The sequence below is a fragment of the Gopherus evgoodei genome, chromosome 3 (assembly GCF_007399415.2).
Source record: "Gopherus evgoodei ecotype Sinaloan lineage chromosome 3, rGopEvg1_v1.p, whole genome shotgun sequence".
Lineage (NCBI taxonomy): Eukaryota > Metazoa > Chordata > Testudines > Testudinidae > Gopherus > Gopherus evgoodei.
Genome location: NC_044324.1, coordinates 172,451,201 through 172,469,950, shown reverse-complemented (window position 1 = coordinate 172,469,950; position 18,750 = coordinate 172,451,201). Strand labels below are relative to the sequence as shown.

Below are 18,750 nucleotides of genomic sequence, written 5' to 3'. Positions count from 1 at the left end.
GTATTTTGTACAGCATCAATAGAAAGCATTTCAAGATTTAAGGATCCCCTCAAAATGTAGTTTGTCAAAGGGAAAGGTGATAATAATCCTCCAGAGCCTTAAATTCCAGAGATTCCCAAAGCATGTTACAAAATATAAACGTTGCATCACCCATTACTTTCAAATACAGCCAGTTTTGGAGTGGAGGAACTAAAGAGGAAATGCAGTAAAGGGAAGTTTTACATTCAGTACGGACTGTACATTTATCCCCTTTAGTTTACAGGGTAGAGGCCTGGGCTTTGGTGCCCAAAGGTTTGAGTCTTATTCTCTCTGACAGCCCAGGCCAGAGATCATGAGAAAGCAATGGGCATGGGATTTTTACTCCTGCAGAGCTCAGATACTCAGAATAAGCTCCCCCTGACAGTCAGAGTGTATAACACACTGGCTAGGTGGGTCAAAAGGCTGATCCACACAGTGGTCAAGAGCTGATTCCTACCTGCTAAGAGGCTGCTCCTTTAGTTCACATGGCAGAGGTCTGTGCTTTGGAACAAAAAGGTCCCAGATTCTGTTCCCATGCTGGGGGCCAGTTTTTGCAGACTTCTCATCGAGGGAGGAGGCTGTTTAAAAAGAAAATCAAAGAAAAGGACATCTGCTTAAGGGGGGTAACAAGCAGGGGAGAGGCACATCCCAGTTAGGAGGATTCCACCTTACCAAACAGGCAAGATGTAACTATCAGCAACACTAGTTGACTGATGCTAACATCCAGGCACCGTGCATCACTGCCCTTTAGTAAATACCCTCAGAGGGACACTAGAGGGAAGCTGCAGCTTTAAACACGAGCCACACCCAATTTTTGCTGCAGATTCCGCCCCCCGCCCCCGATGATTCACCAGCTGTTTTGGCTCCCAGTACTGCTGGTGCTGTTTACTTCAGCTTTCCTACGTCTCTGCTAAGCAGCTGGAAGGTTTGCATTTTTGTGTTACCCACAGGAGCGCAGACGGCAGCAAAACACCACCACCAGCAGCAGCAGCAGCAGCGGGAGGAGGCAAACATGTCTGGGATTGCAGCTAAATTAGCTAAGGAGAGGGAAACGGCCAGGGGCTTAGGCTCCAACGCAAAGGCGTTTAAGTACCTCAGTCAGGACTTTGAGACGCTGAGGAACGAGTGCCTTCAGGCTGGGAAACTCTTCCAGGATCCATCCTTCCCTGCGATTGCCTCTTCTCTGGGGTACAAAGAACTGGGACCAAACTCATACAAAACTCAGGGCATCACGTGGAAGAGACCGACGGTAAGAGACCTGCGTGATGGGCCCCATGGGCAGCAGGGAGTCAATGTAAAGGGCAGGGCAAAGCCATGCCATTGTCAGGAATAGCTGTGCTGGCTTGGCTAGTAGGGGGAAGCTACAGTGATAAGGGTGGGCTTCCCCCCACCTCCATATCCGGGGGAGGAAGAGATTTATAAATGAAAGAGTCAAAGGATACTTTCTATAAAAAGCTGAGCTTGACTTTTCAGTGCATGGTGACAGCTGCAGATGGGTCCAGCCCTGATCTTAACCTCCAATTTTTGAATTTTAGGGATGGGGGGGGCGGAGGTGAGAAAGATCTGCTCTGAATTTTGCATTAGGTCCTTCTCTTTACTAATGAGCCAAACCCAATCCCTGGGATGTGACCACCCCAAAGTGGTTGGGGATTTGGATCAGGATCTACATTTATTGGCTTGAGCCCATCTCTAGCAGAAAGAGAGATTAAATTACACCTGACTAGGTTATAGAAACTGTTACTCTTAAAGGGAGAGGGGAAGTCAGGTGGATTAGAGGTCCCTGGCTAAGCAGCACTACCTGACAGCTGTTTAGCCAGGGAGGATGAATGCACTCTTTCCAAGCTCAGCACACACAGCAGTGAAAGCCTGTCTATTGATCGAAAACCTTTTCCCTATTCCATAGAGAAGAATGCACATTACTGGTTCCCAGAGTAGCAGCAAGCTGCTAATGGACCAAGGGAGGCAACCTCTGAGCTGCATGGTGCTGTCACACAGCCAAGACATTAGGGTGCAGATGCAGGAAGTTAATGGTTCAGCAATGTGTAACAGGCAAAGCTAAAAAGTTTCAGCAGTTTAGTTTGGATTTATTCAAATCTCTTTGGTCCAGAAAACTAGCTGGAAGGTTTGTGGGAACTGTGGGAATTTCTGGGCTTGAAATGCTGAGGCACAAAAATGAACAGGAAGGTTAAGTGAAACTCTGTTTGAACGTCAAAGAGATTCAGTCCGGTTCAAGGGCCAGTCGCCTGGTGTAAGGCCAGAATAACTCCAGAGGAGTCAGGGGAGCTATATTGATACAAACTTGGGCCCTGATCGTCCTCTCACATTGATTTTATAGTTATGCCAGATATCTTGCTTATCTTGAGTTCAATACAGGAAATATTTTTACTTTTAAGACAGGAGCCAGTGTTTAAGCCAGCCAGAGTCATGGTTGGTTTTCACTGCAAAACTCCATGAAGGGCAAGACACAAGTATCCACATTGACATTCCATTGCCCTCCCACTATGTTTTCAGTTGAAGACAGTTTTTTTTTTTTTTTTTTTTACATGTAATAGTGCCAGTGGGCTGTTCTCAGCTGTTAGTTGATTTGTTTGTTTGCATTCCCAATCTACATAACTAATTCAGCATGGTTTGTTCATATCAAACAGGTGTAAACAGGCATGAATTCATGTCCAACTCTCACACCCTACCCATCCTGAGATCCACACCCTACAGCTACACAGGTCTCTTGTGAAATATACCCGTCAAGTTTTGGAGTTATTACAATGGATTCTGTCCCCATCACTACCTACTTTTTTTCCCCTTCTCTTCATCCTACTAATGTTGCTCACTTCATTCTTAATTTTTCAAATCATGTGATAGTCTTTCCCACTTTAATGTCCCCATTTACACTCCTTCCCTCTCCCAATATTCTTTCCTCCACCCTGACTGATACAGGAAGTTTATATTTTCCTGCCAGCTGTCTAGCATTCCTTACCACTTAGGCACTAAACAGTCTTTAGTGGATGTGCAGCTGAATAAAGCTAGTCATAGCTTCACTCTGAATTCTGCACCCTTTGCAAAGGGCTACATTCATCCTTGGTGTAGTAGGAACTCCTTAGGGAGGAAGTTGGCTCAAAGTAATCCCACAGAACATTGAAACAGCTCCAAAAACGAATGGAAAAATCCATCAAGGGTAGGAGCCTAACAACTAGAGCCCAGTCAATATGCTATTTTATGAAGGGACTGGTTGCCAAGCCTCTGTTTACTTGAGGAACCTGCTGTGGGGTGGCTGACACTGTACAAAGTTTTCTCTGCTGCTTATGTTTTGCCTTAGAGCCTACATCACCTCTGCAGATGAGCATGTTTGCTTTGTGTACCATTTTGATCTGTCACAACAGAAAGCTGCTTTTCTTAGCACAGGGATGAGTTGTCCAAGACATGGAGGCTGTTCTATACAATATACCACTCAGCCTTCGTCCCTGGCAACTTAAAGCAGCTCGTGCTTACTAGGCAATTGCCAAGCACATTCAGATCCAAGCAGAGTCCTCTCAGCTGTTAATCCTTCCAAGGTAGATACAAGTTCCCTGTAATTAACCATTTCAAAGTCCTTCAAAGATTAGGCATTAAAATCTTGTATGTATAGGCCTGAAACTGTGCCTGTTGTAAAAACAGATGTTTGCCCTGGTTTTCCTTGGCCATGATTTCTGTTACCCATTATTGTGCTGTATTGGTACACCGGCCCCCCCGCTCCACTGCATTCTTGACACAGTAGTATCCTCTTTATGTAATGGTTTTGATATGCTTTGCAATGGAAAGGACAATCATAACTAAGGGTACGTTTTAGTCCTGGGTATTCTTAGTAAAAGTCACGGACAGGTTGTGGGCAGTAAATGAAAATTCGTGGCCCATGACCCATCCATAACTTTTACTAAAAATACTCCTAACTAAAACTTGGGCCAGGGACAGTGGGTGCTCTGGGGGGAGCAGGCTGTAGGTGCTGGGGCGGGGAGGAGGTGGGTGGTGGTGCACAGCCCAGGACCTGCGCTGGTGCTGGGGTGGAGGGTTGGTGGAGCTAGCAGCCTCCCTACATAGCTCTGACTGGCATATCCCTGAAGCTTCTAGGGGGAGAGGCAGCCAGGGGGCTCCAAATGCTGCTCCTGTCACAGTGCTGGCTCTGCAGCTCCCATTGGCTGGGAACCGCAGCCAGTAGGAGCTGTGGAGGTGGTGCCTACAGGCACAGGCAGTGTTCTGAGCCCTCCTGGCTGCCCTGCCTAGGAGCTGCAGGGACATGACAGGGGGAGCCTCCCCTTCCAGGTAAGCACCACCATGCACCCCTGCCCCAGCCATGAGCCCCCACCCAAACACCCAAATTGCTGCTGCTTGCATGTACCCAAACTGCTGCTGCTGGCCACTACAGAAGTCACTTAGGTCACAGAAAGTCATGGATTCCATGACTTTCTGTGACAGACACACAGCCTTAATCATGATACCCCATAGCCGTAAACATACAGAAACTAGGGTTGTCAGTAAGGAACATACTTGGGAACTCTAGTATCTTAACTACACTGTCTATCCCATGTCTGTCTATTTAAGAAGTACTTTATGCATTTCATTCCAGGAACTGTGTTCTAATCCCCAGTTTATTGTTGGAGGTGCCACCCGCACAGATATCTGCCAAGGAGCCTTAGGTAAGACAGAGATCACCTGTTTAATTTTCAGTTGTGGCATCTTAATGTGCTGTCCAAGTTACACCCTGTTAGTTTTTCATGTTAGTCTCTTAAATAACTCTTTAATTCTCTCTCCAGTCCCCCGCCCCACCTCCTTGTATTGTTGATGATAATGTTTTATCTGACCTTCATTGAAAGCTCCTCCAGATTGGATTCTGTTTTCTTTGTCCATTGTATGCACCACCACTGTCTGAATTAATAACGATGATATTTATGACAAGTGCCCAACGCTATTATGATGGGTCCCCCATTTCTCCTTCATGTGATGGGTCAGGGCACTGCCTCTATTCTTGGGTGTCAACAGCTCCGCTAGTGCCCTGGTGGGCAAGGGAAGGGGAACAGCCCCACCCTGTACTCAAGGTCCCAGTCCAAAGGGCCCTATGGACAGCAGCTGAGCACTTGAAGCTGCGATTCTTTCCCCTAGGCTACCTCCCATTATGCCCCTTCAGCTTCTCACCCTCCTCTCCCCCTTTGGGCAGGGTTTCTCTTGGTCCTCTGTGCCTGGGGAGTCCCTCTGCTCTGCTGGAGCAGTTTTTCCCTCTTGATCCTGCTTCTCCAAACTACAATCAGCTCTCCTCCTATCCAACTAGAGTGGAGGTTTTTATTAGGTCTCTGGCAGGGCCTTAATTGGCTCCAGGTGCTCTAATTAACCTGTGGTAACCTCCCCTCAGTCCACAAGTTCTGACAATCTTGGGGCTTATACATCTCCTATCAATGTCTCTCCTGCTGCCATCTGGCTCTGCTGTATCACATACTACAGTTAATTTTTTATTCTATAGAGGTTCCAATACTACACTCATCACTGTAGTGTCTGAGCAGCTTTCAGTAGTGCCTTAAGTGACTAATAGCTGCTGTGTGTGGTTTGTTCTCTTGTCCTCTCTGCAATGTGCAGTGGGCTGCTTTGGTTTTTTTTTAATTGACAACTGTGCAGAGTGGATCCACTAGTTCTGCAGTTTAAAAAAAAAAATTCAGTGAGGAAGGAAATGTTATATGTAATTTCATTGGATACAGGAGCATTTCTGAGCATTCCCTTGGGAACTACTTCATAATGGACCTTCTAGTGTATTGACCCATTTTGATTTTAAAACACTATCAGATTGGGGCTCAGGGGTGTGGTGGCCTAGTATGGTCTCATCTTGACATTTCTTCCTCCACCATATGTCTAAAATCCATCCTTTTCTTTCTGTCCAAAGAGTCAACACTCTCATCCAGCATCGCAACTCCAGTCATAACTGCTGTGTTATTTATTATGTGTATTGCCAGAGCACCTGCGAGCCCCAGTTATTGACCAGGTTCCCATTGTGTTAAGCACTGTAGAAACACAGAACAAAAAGATGATCCTTGCCCTGAAAAGCTTAATTCCTTCTGTTTGGCTGCCCTAACACCTGCATCACCTCCATGCTGCCAAGATCACCTTTCTTGTTTGTTGTGATGATCACATCACTCTCACACACATTCACCTGAGACCCTCCTCTAGCTCCCTGTTGCACTGCATAAAATTCAAGCTTCTTGTCCTCACCCTCTACGCCCTTAACAACTCTGCTCCTCCTTCTCCACTCTTGTCTCCTGTTACATTGTCCCTTGCCACCTCTGCTTCAGTCAACCCTAGCTCTAAATGTTGTGGTCTTATCCGTTGAGCACACTGTGCAGTCTGCCATGACTGGCATGTCCTTTGTGCTTCAGAGCAAATGCTGAGTGACTTAAAGCAGGCTCGCCCATGCGTGCCTGGCTGGACAGTATCTCATTTTAAAGATCTTGGCCTCTTTCCTTTGGTCACTTGTTTGGAATTGTCAAATTTTTTTCAGTCTGAATGACTAATTTTAAGTTAAAGGAGAACAACAAAACAAGAAAGAACAAAAGTCAGATCTCAAAATGGCAGCTGGCCCTGCACACCGGCAAGCTCCTGAGAAATTTAGACGGGTGCAGTACAGGGAAAACAAAGCCATGAGCACATATACTATATCTCTGAACAAGCTTGTGTTAAGCTAAAACTAACACAAGGGAATGTATATCCATCCCTCCTGATGTATATGTCTATTACTGGCTCATTCCTGAGCTACCTGCCACTGAGCTTATGCAACTGCAGTTCCAACCAGTTTCAGGAGTAAAAAGTTCAAGATGAACCACAGAGCAAGGTGAAAGCCTAGGGAGTGGCTATTCCAGGGAGGGGATCTAAATCCTGCAGTGAAAACCCTCAGTAATCTACTCCAGCCCCCAGGCAGTTAGCACTGCTAGGGCTGAACTCACCAGAGGTGAGCTTCTACTCCAGACTGCAGTACCGTGCTGGCAGGTGCTAGCAGGGGGAAGAATGTGGATATGGGCAATGCTGCAGGAGAAAGAAACTGGTTAATGAGGGAGTACATGATGAGGCTATGGAGTGTAATGTAGTCCTGATTTTTTATTTTATTTTTTTTAGTGCAGGAACTCTGCCCTGACTGCTGTGATCCCTTCCCCCGCCCCCAGGTGTTTCTGTATAAAAGGCAGCCTCCATGTGTTGTGACCTCACAAGTCCAGTGCATGTGAGGTCAGAACTGCAAGAACACCTTTCCCACTGGTTCCCACCCCACTACTTTACTCAACTGTAATGCACTTATCTATAGAGAATGCTTTTTTATTTCAGTTTAAAGTGATAAAATGCAACTAACTAAAGGGAAGACTCTAAGAATCATTGTTTAGTACAAAATACAAAGGGACAGACGTTCCCAATATTTGCAGTTGTGTTTTCACTATTGTTTTTTCAGTTAGAATTGGCAAGCAATTAAAGGCCAAAAGCATTAAAGATTGATTTTCATCCGAACAATGTGGAGGCAAGACACCCTTCATTGTTCGTTTCAGATCCTACTGCTGCTGATTTCAATTTATGGTTATAATTTTTGCACTAATGAGGAAAGTGGGTTTTGGTTCATTTCAGAAAGGAAAGTGTTATACGTGGCAATCAGAGCAACTTCCTGCTAATAATAAGTAAGGCACAATTTCTGTAAAGAGTCCTGAAAATCAAAAACCCTAGTTACATTGTGACAAACCTCTGGCCACCTGTGGTGTCACAGTTATGATGACACTGCATATCATGACCGTCCAGAAAGTCACCATTACAGCAGGGATAGAGAACTCCAAAACCACAAGATCCTACCTCTTAAACTGAAAGAGCATCTGTCTTATTTGCTCACAGTATGGAATGTATTGTTGAATAGTTCTAGTTATATCCAGTACAGGACAGTGACACACACACAGTAGCCATTCATTACAATCTAAAATGTATAATACATTAGGTTCACAAAAGCATCAAATATCTCCCCTTTAGGGTTAGTTTGTTTTTTTCAGGAGAGGTGATTTTATTATTATTATTTATTATTATTCCACAATTCTTACAGTTCTGGTGACAATTGTATTTAGTTCAGCAACATAAGCTCGAATATTACTCAGCCATGGTATTTGGCTTAAAAAAACCATCAAATGGGATGTAGTGACTCATTCTGGCAGAAGAGAGGAAACAATGGCCATTGCCTAGAGGATGCTTATTCATTCTTTACAATTTTTTCAAAAGGAAGTCACCATGGTATCACAACACTGGAGCATACACAGCACATTATCTCTCATCTGTGTTTAGACACAAATGGCTCCTCCCTAGAAAAAAAGTTTGAAAAATATAACAAAAATCGGATAGGACAAAATTAGATGCGTGTGTTCCTATGATGAGATTACTCTGTGTGTGAGAGTAACCTATCCATTCCCATCACTCACACAAATTAAAACCTGGAAATTGTAATGCCTTATCAAAAAATCAGTCACTGTACTCCAAGTCATGTTCATGTCTGCAAGGTGCTTCTGATGGGAAGCCCATCTAGGAGAAGAGAGTCTAACAGTGGACATCATAATGCAGTTTACCACTCACTATAAAGTGTGTCACATGGAGGCTACAAGTGTGTGGACTATCTTCACTTGATCAGCTGCATCCTGGGCTTGCTTGGTTGGTTGGTTTTTGACCCCAGCATTGGCTGGGAAGTTCTTGGAATTAATAGCTTTATAAAATTATTTGTGAGGGTTCTCTGAGCACCTGGGACTGTGAGTCACCTTGTTACCCCCTGCCTGCAATGTGAGGGAGTCTTGCTGGTGGTAGCTGGGTGTCAGCTGCCTACCACTACCACCCTTTCAGGCACTCTCCTCTGGACTATGCCAGGCCTGTCTGTGCTTTTCAGGTTAACAGTCAGTGCACTCCAGTTCCTGAGCCCCTTGAAGCATTCCCCTGTATGTCCAGTCCCTGATACCGGTACTCACAGAAATCCCAGATCCTCTGCCCCCAAAGGAGTAGTGTCCCTCATTTTACCAGTTTTACCTTAAAGCTCTGTCCCTGTAAAATGTACAGCACTTAAATAACCCTCCTCTTGTTTTACTACAAGAAAGAATAGAGATAGCAGAGTGTGGCAGAAACAAATGGTTACACTACAAAACAAAAATCAGAAAATGCAAACTAGGGCCCATGCTTATTAATAGTTTTACCTTTCCTCTCTAATAAAGTAGGTTTCCCTTGCAAAGTTCAGTCTGTTGCAGAACTGGCTGGCTTCACAGACACCAGATACAGATTTTCACAAAAAACATCCCCGCTCCACAAGTTTCCTCAGTGAATGGATACAGCGTGTCTCTCCCCGACTTCTGTTATGCTGAAAAATCTTTTGTCTCTATTCATAGACAGGGTGATCCCCTATCTGCTGTTATAATGTTCCTCTTTTATCTCCAAGTAGTTTCCATTGTTTGCAGTTGTCCCTGATGATTTTCCATTGTTAGTCTTGGGATGCAGCAATTAAGACAATTAAGCCTTGTATTATCATCCTATCCCCATTACCCAGCCCGCTTATCTTTACCCATGACTGTCTGTAACCTGTATGTATGAGCGATGTACCCCCACTGCTTCCTGACTGTATCTTGATCTCACCCACCGTACACCCCGCATTAGGGACATGGCAGACTGTATATGTTATGTGCCATTCAATACCAAACTACTAGCATCCCCCTATACTCTGCATGCTACCCCCGATGATCAATAACTGACTTTTCAAACTCTCTGTATCGTTTACTTTGAAACATTTTCTAATAAACTTTTAAATCTGTTCTTATCATTGGCTAACTGAGAAGGGGTGGCAACTCGGTCCTGCTGGAATTATCCCATGGTCTCATTTTTACTCCAAGACCATAAAGCATACTTTCAATATAGTTACATTATTCCTTAAATATTATCCTACATGCATAACAATGATTGGGCCTTGATACATTGTGAGCTTTCTGTAGCTACCTTACATGTTACCCCTTATGCATAAATACACTACAAGACATGTATTTGGTGTAGTGAGTTTTTCAGACCTCAGATGAGAGTTGTTTGCAAAGAAAATTGGGACCCTCTGCCAAAGGGCCTCTCTGTGACAATAACTTCACCGTCTGCTAACAGTAATCCTACCTTGTGTGTCTTTTTGGTCTGAGTCTCTTGCACACAGACACAATTTCTTACAAGCTTGGGCTCGAAATCACAAAGGCACTAGCAGCTTTCACATTTGCTTTGAGCCATTAGTATTACAGAGGCATGTGCCAGGCCATAGGTGCCAACTTCCCTCTGCCCCATGGGTGCTCAAACCCCCAGTCCCGCCCCAATTCCACGCCTTCCCCCAAGTCCCTGACTCTTCTCTGCCCCGTGGGTGCTCAAACCCACCAGTCCTGCCCCAATTCCACTCCTTCCCCCAAGTCCTTGCCTCTTCTCCACCTCCTTCCCTGAGTGTGCCGCATCCCCGCTCCTCCTGCTCCCTCCTGGAAAGTCCGAAGCACTGCCAAACAGCTGTTAGGCGGCGGTGGGGGGGGGTCGTAAGTGCTGGGAGGGAGGGAGAAGGAGGAGCCGGGATGTGGCATGGAGCGGGTTGGGGGGATAAGGAGGCGAGGAGGGGGGAGCTTGGCTGCCAGTGGGTGCAGAGCACCTACTAATTTTTCCCCATAGGTGCCGACTCCATGGGTGCTCTGGGGCTGGAGCACCCATGTGCCAGGCTGTTGGGCAGCAGGCCCTCATCCTTATCCCTGGTGTACAGAGTGAAGACATTTCAGATGATAGGATTAAGTTAGTCAGAAGCCACATGCTACTGCAACAGTGGGGTTTCCTGACTACTGTTGCCAGGTACCAGCACTGCCTCACCCAATTCCCTGCATCTTTGTTTATCCAAGAAATGCTCCCAGTCCAGGCTTTTTGAGATCTCATGGCAGATAATTAGCAGCAGATTGTCACAGCTGCTTCCTTCTAGCCAAAACCAGCTGTGATGGCTTATTTGCATTTCCTTAGAGCAGGGGTTCGTGCAGCTCTCATTGGCCAGGAACAGTGAACCACAGCCCCTGGGAGCTGCAAGTGGCCATACCTGCGGACGCTCAGGTAAATAAAGCGTCTCACGGCCCAGCAGAGGCTTACCCTGAACAAGCGGCAAACCAAGTTTGGAAACCCCTGCCTTAGAGGGTAGTTTATATATATGCTTCCACTGAACCTCTGCAAATGATTCATGGGGGAGTGCTGACCCCATCATCTCTCTATATTTAACGGAAGAGTAGCTAAACTCTTAGAAATATTAATGAATAATCTGTCACAAGTGAGGTATATTAATATTTCTAACACTTATGACTATAATCTAAGTTAACGCACCAAGAGACAGGTAAAGATAGGATGAGGAACACTATATACAGGAAACACAATGTCAAAAATAATGGGTGCCTCATACTTATCTAAGAGGAAGCTCCATGCAGAGCATGCCTAGACAGATGTCCAGTCTCCCACTGCTCCACCAGCACTTTTTCAGATGATCTGGACATACCAGGGTTTGTTCCTCAGGTAGGCTTGCTCTGATGGCGTCGCTGTGATGGAATCACAGCAAGATTTCTGTAACCTGACACTCCTTTCCTAGAGGTTTATTGGACAGTCTGTTCTTTCCACACAAAGTCTCTGCCATCCCCTTGGACTTGGCATTCCTGTCTCTGCCCAGGGACAGTCTCTATCCAAATCTGTCAGATAGCTAAGCTTGTAAAAGATGCCAGTTCCTAGATTCCAAGGATGATGGAGCAGTGTTTTCCTCCACCTCCCCTGTTTCCTCACACATGGCTAAAATTCCGTATTCCATCACCAGGCTTTTTACTTGTACAGCCTTCAATTTACTATGACTCACTGAGCCAAATTTCCAGTAACCGCTGGAGTAGTGGGGCCTGAACAGTAACAATCGTCTACTCAAGGTTGTCCCAGTTCTCACATCCCTTCCACACATGAAAACCGTCAAAGGCTCGCTGCTACCCTTCCCTTCCTGGGCTTTGGGGTGGGAAAAGGGAGACTGTCATGTGCCTGGTATACACCCCTGGAACCTGAGAACAGGGCTGACTCCAGGCACCAGCGCAGCAAGCGCATGCCTGGGGGGCAGGCCGGAGGGGGCAGCCTGCCAGTCGCCGTGAGGGCAGCAGTCAGGCTGCCTTCTGTGGCAATTTCTGCTGGAGGTCCGCCGGTCCTGCAGCTTCAGTGGCAATTCAGCAGTGGGTATGCCAAAGGCGCGGGACCAGTGGACCTCCCACAGGCAAGCCGCCGAATCAGCGTTACCGGTGGACCTCCTGCAGGCATGTCACCGAAAGCTGCTTGACTGCCGTGCTTGGGGTGGCAAAATACATAGAGCCACCCCTGCCTGAGAAGCTCCTGTAGAGAGGATTCATGGGTACAGGCTCCAAGTTACGTCAGATCCAACCCCCCGCAAGCCCAGGGAAGAAGGCAGCATAAGTTACAGCAGACAGATGCAGAGAAGTTTCCAGTATTGTTACAGTTACAGTGAGCTCACCCGCAGGCTGTTGTATTTGCACTGGGGGTTGCATTGCAGGTTGAGCAATCAAGAGGAAAAAATGCTTCCTCACCTGAACCTCCACAAGTTAGGATTGTAGAACTTGCCTCCAGCTGTCCCACCCGGCCCACAGAGCACACAGGCCAGGGGACCAGCTGTAGCTTTGCCCTGTGTCTCCTGTACTCCACTCTGAGACAGGCAGCTTTATCTACCTCCCCCCACCAGGCACTACGCACACCCCTGCCAGCCCCTGCACTCTTCTTCTTCTTCTTCTTCTTCTTCAGGCTGATCTCAGTCTTGGCACATGGCCATTAGCTGTGAATCAAGTCTGGTAAAAGGTGTGTCTGGTTGACTAACAACCCTGGAGGCTGAAATCCTTTCTGCGTGCAGCTCCCACACGTAAACCTTAACCCTGAGCAGGAGGGAGTTGAGTCTCCAGGACCCATTCAGTGTCTGGACTCTCTGTGGAGATGGCAGGGCCCAGTTAATGTAATGGTGGGTTTGTGCGATTTGCAGATCAGTTAACGGGTACAAAACAATCAGTGCAGTTCACGCTGGCGGTCAGCCAGGCATTGCCCTTCAGTCACTGCCAAAACAGGACAGATTGCACTGGGCATCGCGAGGTGGAGGCTCTGAGTTCCACAAAGGTGAGATGTTTGCTTTGTCTAAGTGCTGCTTTCAGTGCTTTGCACTACAACCAAAGGGGGAAAGCCACTGCATACTGCCGTGATCACGACCCATCCCAGCATGAGGGAACAATGGAGCAAAAGCCCCAAAAGAAGGAAGGGAATTAAAACGCTCAGTAGCCAATGTTTCCACATTCAGAAGAGGAGTGTTAGCTGGAGCTACTCCTGCCTGCGTCTCCAAATGCACATGTGAGAGGAGGAGGTGGTGGGGTGGCCAGATCAGAGAGCACTCTATTGATTCAAAATATTCTCAGAACTCTCTGCAGTACAGCTCAGCTGTAATGAACCCATGCCACATACAGACATATATAATAGCCATTAGCAGGGATGGAACCTAGGATGTACCTTCAGTGCCGAAAGCAAAAGACCTTAAAGGAGTAAAGCCGTTAGCTGGGCATAAGCATCAGGCTTTTAATTTTGCTGGGCCCTCTCCATCAAGAGAGACATGACCTCATCCACCCGCACCTACAGTGACCAGATGTCCCGATTTTATAGGGACAGTCTGATTTTTTTGGGTCTTTTTCTTATATTACCCCCCACCCCATCCCAGTTTTTCACATTTGCTGTCTGGTCACCCTACCCCACCACCATATCCCATGAGCATACTTGTACTCACAGCCTTCATTGCTATTTTTATGGCTAGGAGGAAACTATTTATCACTCTTTATTGTGTATGATAATGATATGGCGTGAAGCATCTTAGTCAAAATACCAGTCCAATCTATACCTGTCACTGGCTCCAGGATTTTAGAAAGAGCTCTGCTCATCCTTAAACCTCCTTTCCCTTTCCTCTGGGCCAATAACTTCTTTCATTGCCCTGGTGGAGACAGTGAGCCAGCGTCCAAAACCCTCTCCATTTAAGGATTAAGAAAGAAGAACTTGTGTAAAAACAAGATCCTCAGTGTGGAAGGAATTTCTGGGGATTCTTTTCCAAGTGCATCTGAACCCGAGTGGAGCATGTGACTGTTTGTTTGGGGATTCCTTGGTAGAAAAACAGAGGAACAATGGCACTTCTGTGCAGACAGGCTGTGTAGGGGAGAGCATGAGGCCTCTGCACTCATTAGCCTAGAGGGCTTGTTGCAAGGGGCCCTGCAACCTTTTCCTCCACAAATAGGATCATTGTGAGGCTCTGAATAACCCATGCAGCAGGGGACAGAGGTGTTTGTAACTAATTGCAAACTCATCCAAGGCCAGTAAGGACCATTGTGATCATCTAGTCTGACTTCCTGTTTAGCATAGGCCAGAGAACTTCCTTAAAATAATTCCTAGAGCAGCTTTTAGAAAAACATCCAAGCTTGATTTAAAAATTGTCAGTGATAGAGAATCCACAACACTTGTTACATTGTTCCAATGCTTAATTATTCTCACCATTAAAAGATTACACTTTATTTCCAGTCTGAATTTGTCTAGCTTCAACTTCCAGCCATTAGATCACGTTATACCTTTCTCTTATAGATTGAAGAGCTCATTATTAAATATTTGCTCCCCATATAGGTACTTATAGACCGGGGTGGGCAAACTTTTTGGCCTGAGGGCTACATCGGGGAATAGAAATTGTACGATGGGCCATAAATGCTCACAAAATTTGGTTGGAGTGTGGGAGGGGGTGCAGGCTCTGGGGTGGGGCTGGGGATGAGAGGTTTGGGGTGCAGGAGGGTGCTCTGGGCTGGAATTGAGGGGTTTGGAGAGTGGGAGGGGGATCAGGGCTGGGGTAGGGGATTGGGGTATGGGGAGAGGCTCAGGGGTTGCAGGCTCCGAGCAGCATTTACCTTAAGTGGCTCCAGAAGCAGTGACATGTCCCCTCTCGGGCATCCTCAGGCATAAGGAATGCATGAGAGCCAGAGCAGGGCCATGTTGCAGCTTCCAGGAGCCGCATGGTGCCGCCCCGACCCTGGTCGGAGCAGGACCAAGCCACGTGGTGCGGCCCCGACCCAGTGCCCTGGCCAGAGTGGGACCGAGCCAGATGGTGTAGCTTGTGGGCCACATAAAAACAGCTCACGGGCCGTAGTTTGCCCACCCCTGTTATAGATAGTAATCAAGTCATCCCTTAGCCTTCTCTTTGTTAAACTGAATGGATTGAGCATGTTGAGTCTATCAGTATAAGACATGTAAATAGTCTGTTAAGAATGTATTTCACACCCCCAATGCCTTGTGTCCATATCCTCTACCCATTTCCTGAGCGCTGTGGCGTTCCAAAATGGATCTAGTGTGCGCGGAGCTCTGTTCCTATTATGACTTCCCCTATACTTCATCTTTACATTTTTAAGGAGTCTGCAAGGGCAGTTGCCATTTTGTCAGGCAGAACTGATGAAGTATCTTACAGAGGAGATATGTGCTCTGTGCTCTCTCATGGGAAATTGACTTCTGCTCTCTGTCATTGTACTTTAATCTACAGCTAGAGTCATTCCAGTTGGAAGTGTGTTCTTGTGCTTGTTCAGTGGTCTTTTCCTGGAAAAATAACATCCCAGCTAGCAGGGACTCCTCTATAGCAACAGAGCTGGCCATTGGAGCTCGGTTAAGGGGTGGGTTTTAAGGTTTATTTATGTTTCATGGCATTTGGTATAGGAAATGAGAAAAGGAAGAGCGACTCAGGTCTGCAAATTATTTTAAAAATCCACCTCTTCCTTGAGATGTACTGAGGGATAAATCCAGCCACCAGGATCTATTGACAGAGAAAACCTGCAAAACAGAGGGAGTGGAAGGAAGTTACAAGATCCCCGTACTTCTCAAAAGAATGGTGTTTGTGCTGCAGCAGTTAAGCTTGTGGCAGCACTTGATGGTGGATTAAGGTAATAAATGACCCCACCCCAGATTTCCTCCCAGACACCCATATGAACCTGTCTCTTGCTCCCATTCACAAGATTTTGATCTTCTTTCCAGTGGTGAGAGCTGGCCATCTGACAGCCACCGGTTAACTGCTGCTCCATCCAGCCCCCTCGTCATGAGTCTCGGACCCCACAATCCCCAACAGCCCTTTTATTCTCCAACGCCTCATCTCAAGGCTCTCTTCTGTATTTGGGGTGCACCGGGAGATGAGGAGCACTACTTATTTTAGAGATGGGGGAAACTGAGGGAAAGACCTTGTCTTACCCAAGGTCATAAAGCAAGGCAGTGTCAGAAAGGGGAATGGAATCCAGGAGTCCTAACTCAGCTTCCTGCTCTAATCAGTGGAGCCTTCCCTTATATGCTACAGGAGAAAAAAATCAGTTGGAAAAGTGCAGTCAAAGGAGCATACCCTGGAACTCAGGTCTTTGGGATCATGAGGCTCTTTAAAAGCACTTGTCACCTCATTAACATGCTGCTCAAAGGGTCTGTCATTGCATATAAAGGTGATCTTTCACTATTGAACTCATGTTTTTTATTTCCAAGAATAACTACAAAAATAGATAATTTGCTATTTGTATGGGGTCAGTCTCTTCTTCCTCCCCTTTGCGAAAGCATGTTTTTCTGTCTGTCTGTAGGAAAAGTACAACATTGCTGGTACTGAACATGAGGCTCCAGCCTACCGCCAGAGTGTACGTTGGCTTTGTCCCAGAGAGGGTAGAAGGGCATACCGCACTAAGAAACAGGGCTGGCCTTCAGACCTTTTCTGACTCATGGGTGGCAGGTCCCAGAAGCTGGAACTTTGGGCTGGATCAGGAGGCTTCAGTGAATTTCCACAGAGATCGAAGGACCTTGGTTTATAAAGATCATTTAGGAGGATGCTGTATGTGGGAATTTGTGAGAGCTTCAGTCCCTAGGGTATATCTGCAAGAGCAAATCTGCAGTTGCTCATGAACTGGAGAGGAGTGGGGGGAAAACATCCTCTGCTTGCATAGGCAAGTACTGGCCCTACGAATAGAGGAACACGCTTGGAGCTGCTGTATGTGCCTAGAGGCACCACATTTTCTTCCTCCCCGTGCTGCTCCGTTCCCTAATTTGAGATAAGCACAGAACGGCTCATTTTCTTTAAACTACATAAAATGCATTTACATAGTGGAGCTCGTATCTTTTGCCTTTTACAGAACTAAAAAAGAAAAAGAAATCTGGCCAAAGGTGAGTCCCTAAAAACAGAGTCTAGTAAATACCCACAACCACAGAAGGCAGTGAGCCCCACGACGGGGTTCACAACAAACTAGTCAAAGAGATACAGACCTAATATCCAACTATTTTCAAACTAATGGAGCCCACGCTGGGGTTCTGTATTTCTTCCAGGAACAGCTGAAAAGCCATCCGTGGTCCACTGTAGACAACAGTGTTAAGGAATCACAAACAGCTCATTTCCACCCCTTCTTGGAAATGGTCTAAAATTATGCCTGTTTGTCAGTTATGCCTAGAGGCAAACGTGATGGCTTAGAACAGGGAAGGAGGCTCTTCATTCCTGAATAGGTCAGGCAGTTAATGTACAGAAAAGAGAGGGAGCCCTGCAGGCCTGGGAAGCCAAGAAATCATCCTGCTGACTCAGCAGGGGTAACTGGCATTATCTTTGCAGTGGAAGGACGCAGGGCAGTAGTGGTCCCAGTCCTAACTGCATCTTCTTCTTAAATGCACATACTAAAGCCAGTTTCATTCATCGCTAATGTTTGTTTTGATCAAGGATGGGCCAAGCCACACCAAACTTCTTGTGTAATGTACAGCTGGGTGCTGTTTAAAGGCCGCCCACAACTGAAACTCAGCAGACAGGCATTGAATTGAATGGGCCATTGACTGTAAGTTACCTGCCACCCCACCTCTAGAAGGCGTGTCTCCAGATCAGGACTGAGGCACATTGGCAGGGCAGTGTATGCAGAAATTTCCAGTGCTGCTACCTGTGCTGCGGTTTGACAGAGGACTTCACTCGCCAGGGCTGGCAATCCAGCACCTCTCATCAGAATCAAAGTCACTTCATGTTTTGTAAAGGCTGCTGTCTTCTACTGCAGTGGTGATTGCTGTCACGCTGTCTGGAGTTGTTCACGACTGTGGGTGCCAATCTCAAGGAAGACTGTCAAAAAGCAGGGCAGACACCCAAAACTGGTTGTGTGTTCTCTAATTAGACTTCACCAACCCAGTAACAAATATGAATTCCTGAAGCACTATAACAGTGTTATTATGGAGTCACGAACAGTCCCCCGGGCATTCCAGTCTATCTTGTCACCCAGGGACTTAGTGATAGTTGAGTACTATCCATCAAAGATCACAAAAGATTCAAGTTGCTTCCAGTCCCAAGAGACCAGTCAGTTACCTCAGGTCAACTGGTACCTCAGATCTCACACCAAAGATAATGCTTGTAGCCAATCCTATAGTAAACTAATTAAGCTAAATATGAGTCAACAGTGTGATACTGTTGCAAAAAAAAGCAAACGTGATTCTGGGATGCATTTACAGGTGTGTTGTAAACAAGACACGAGAAGTCATTCTTCCGCTCTACTCTGCGCTGGTTAGGCCTCAACTGGAGTATTGTGTCCAGTTCTGGGCACCGCATTTCAAGAAAGATGTGGAGAAATTGGAGAGGGTCCAGAGAAGAGCAACAAGAATGATTAAAGGTCTTGA

The 18,750-nt window shown here is 46.4% G+C and overlaps 1 protein-coding gene across 1 annotated transcript in view; it reads left to right on the top strand.

Annotated features, from left to right (window-relative positions):
- Window positions 1-864: 864 nt before the first annotated feature.
- The window catches only part of CAPN2 (calpain 2), a 49,611-nt gene continuing 31,725 nt past the window's right edge, over window positions 865-18,750 (top strand). Inside the window, exons 1-2 of the mRNA XM_030557434.1 lie at window positions 865-1,267; window positions 4,616-4,685. Coding sequence (XP_030413294.1) covers window positions 1,031-1,267; window positions 4,616-4,685 — 307 coding nt within the window. The 5' untranslated portion in view covers window positions 865-1,030. The remainder of the gene's footprint in view (window positions 1,268-4,615; window positions 4,686-18,750) is intronic.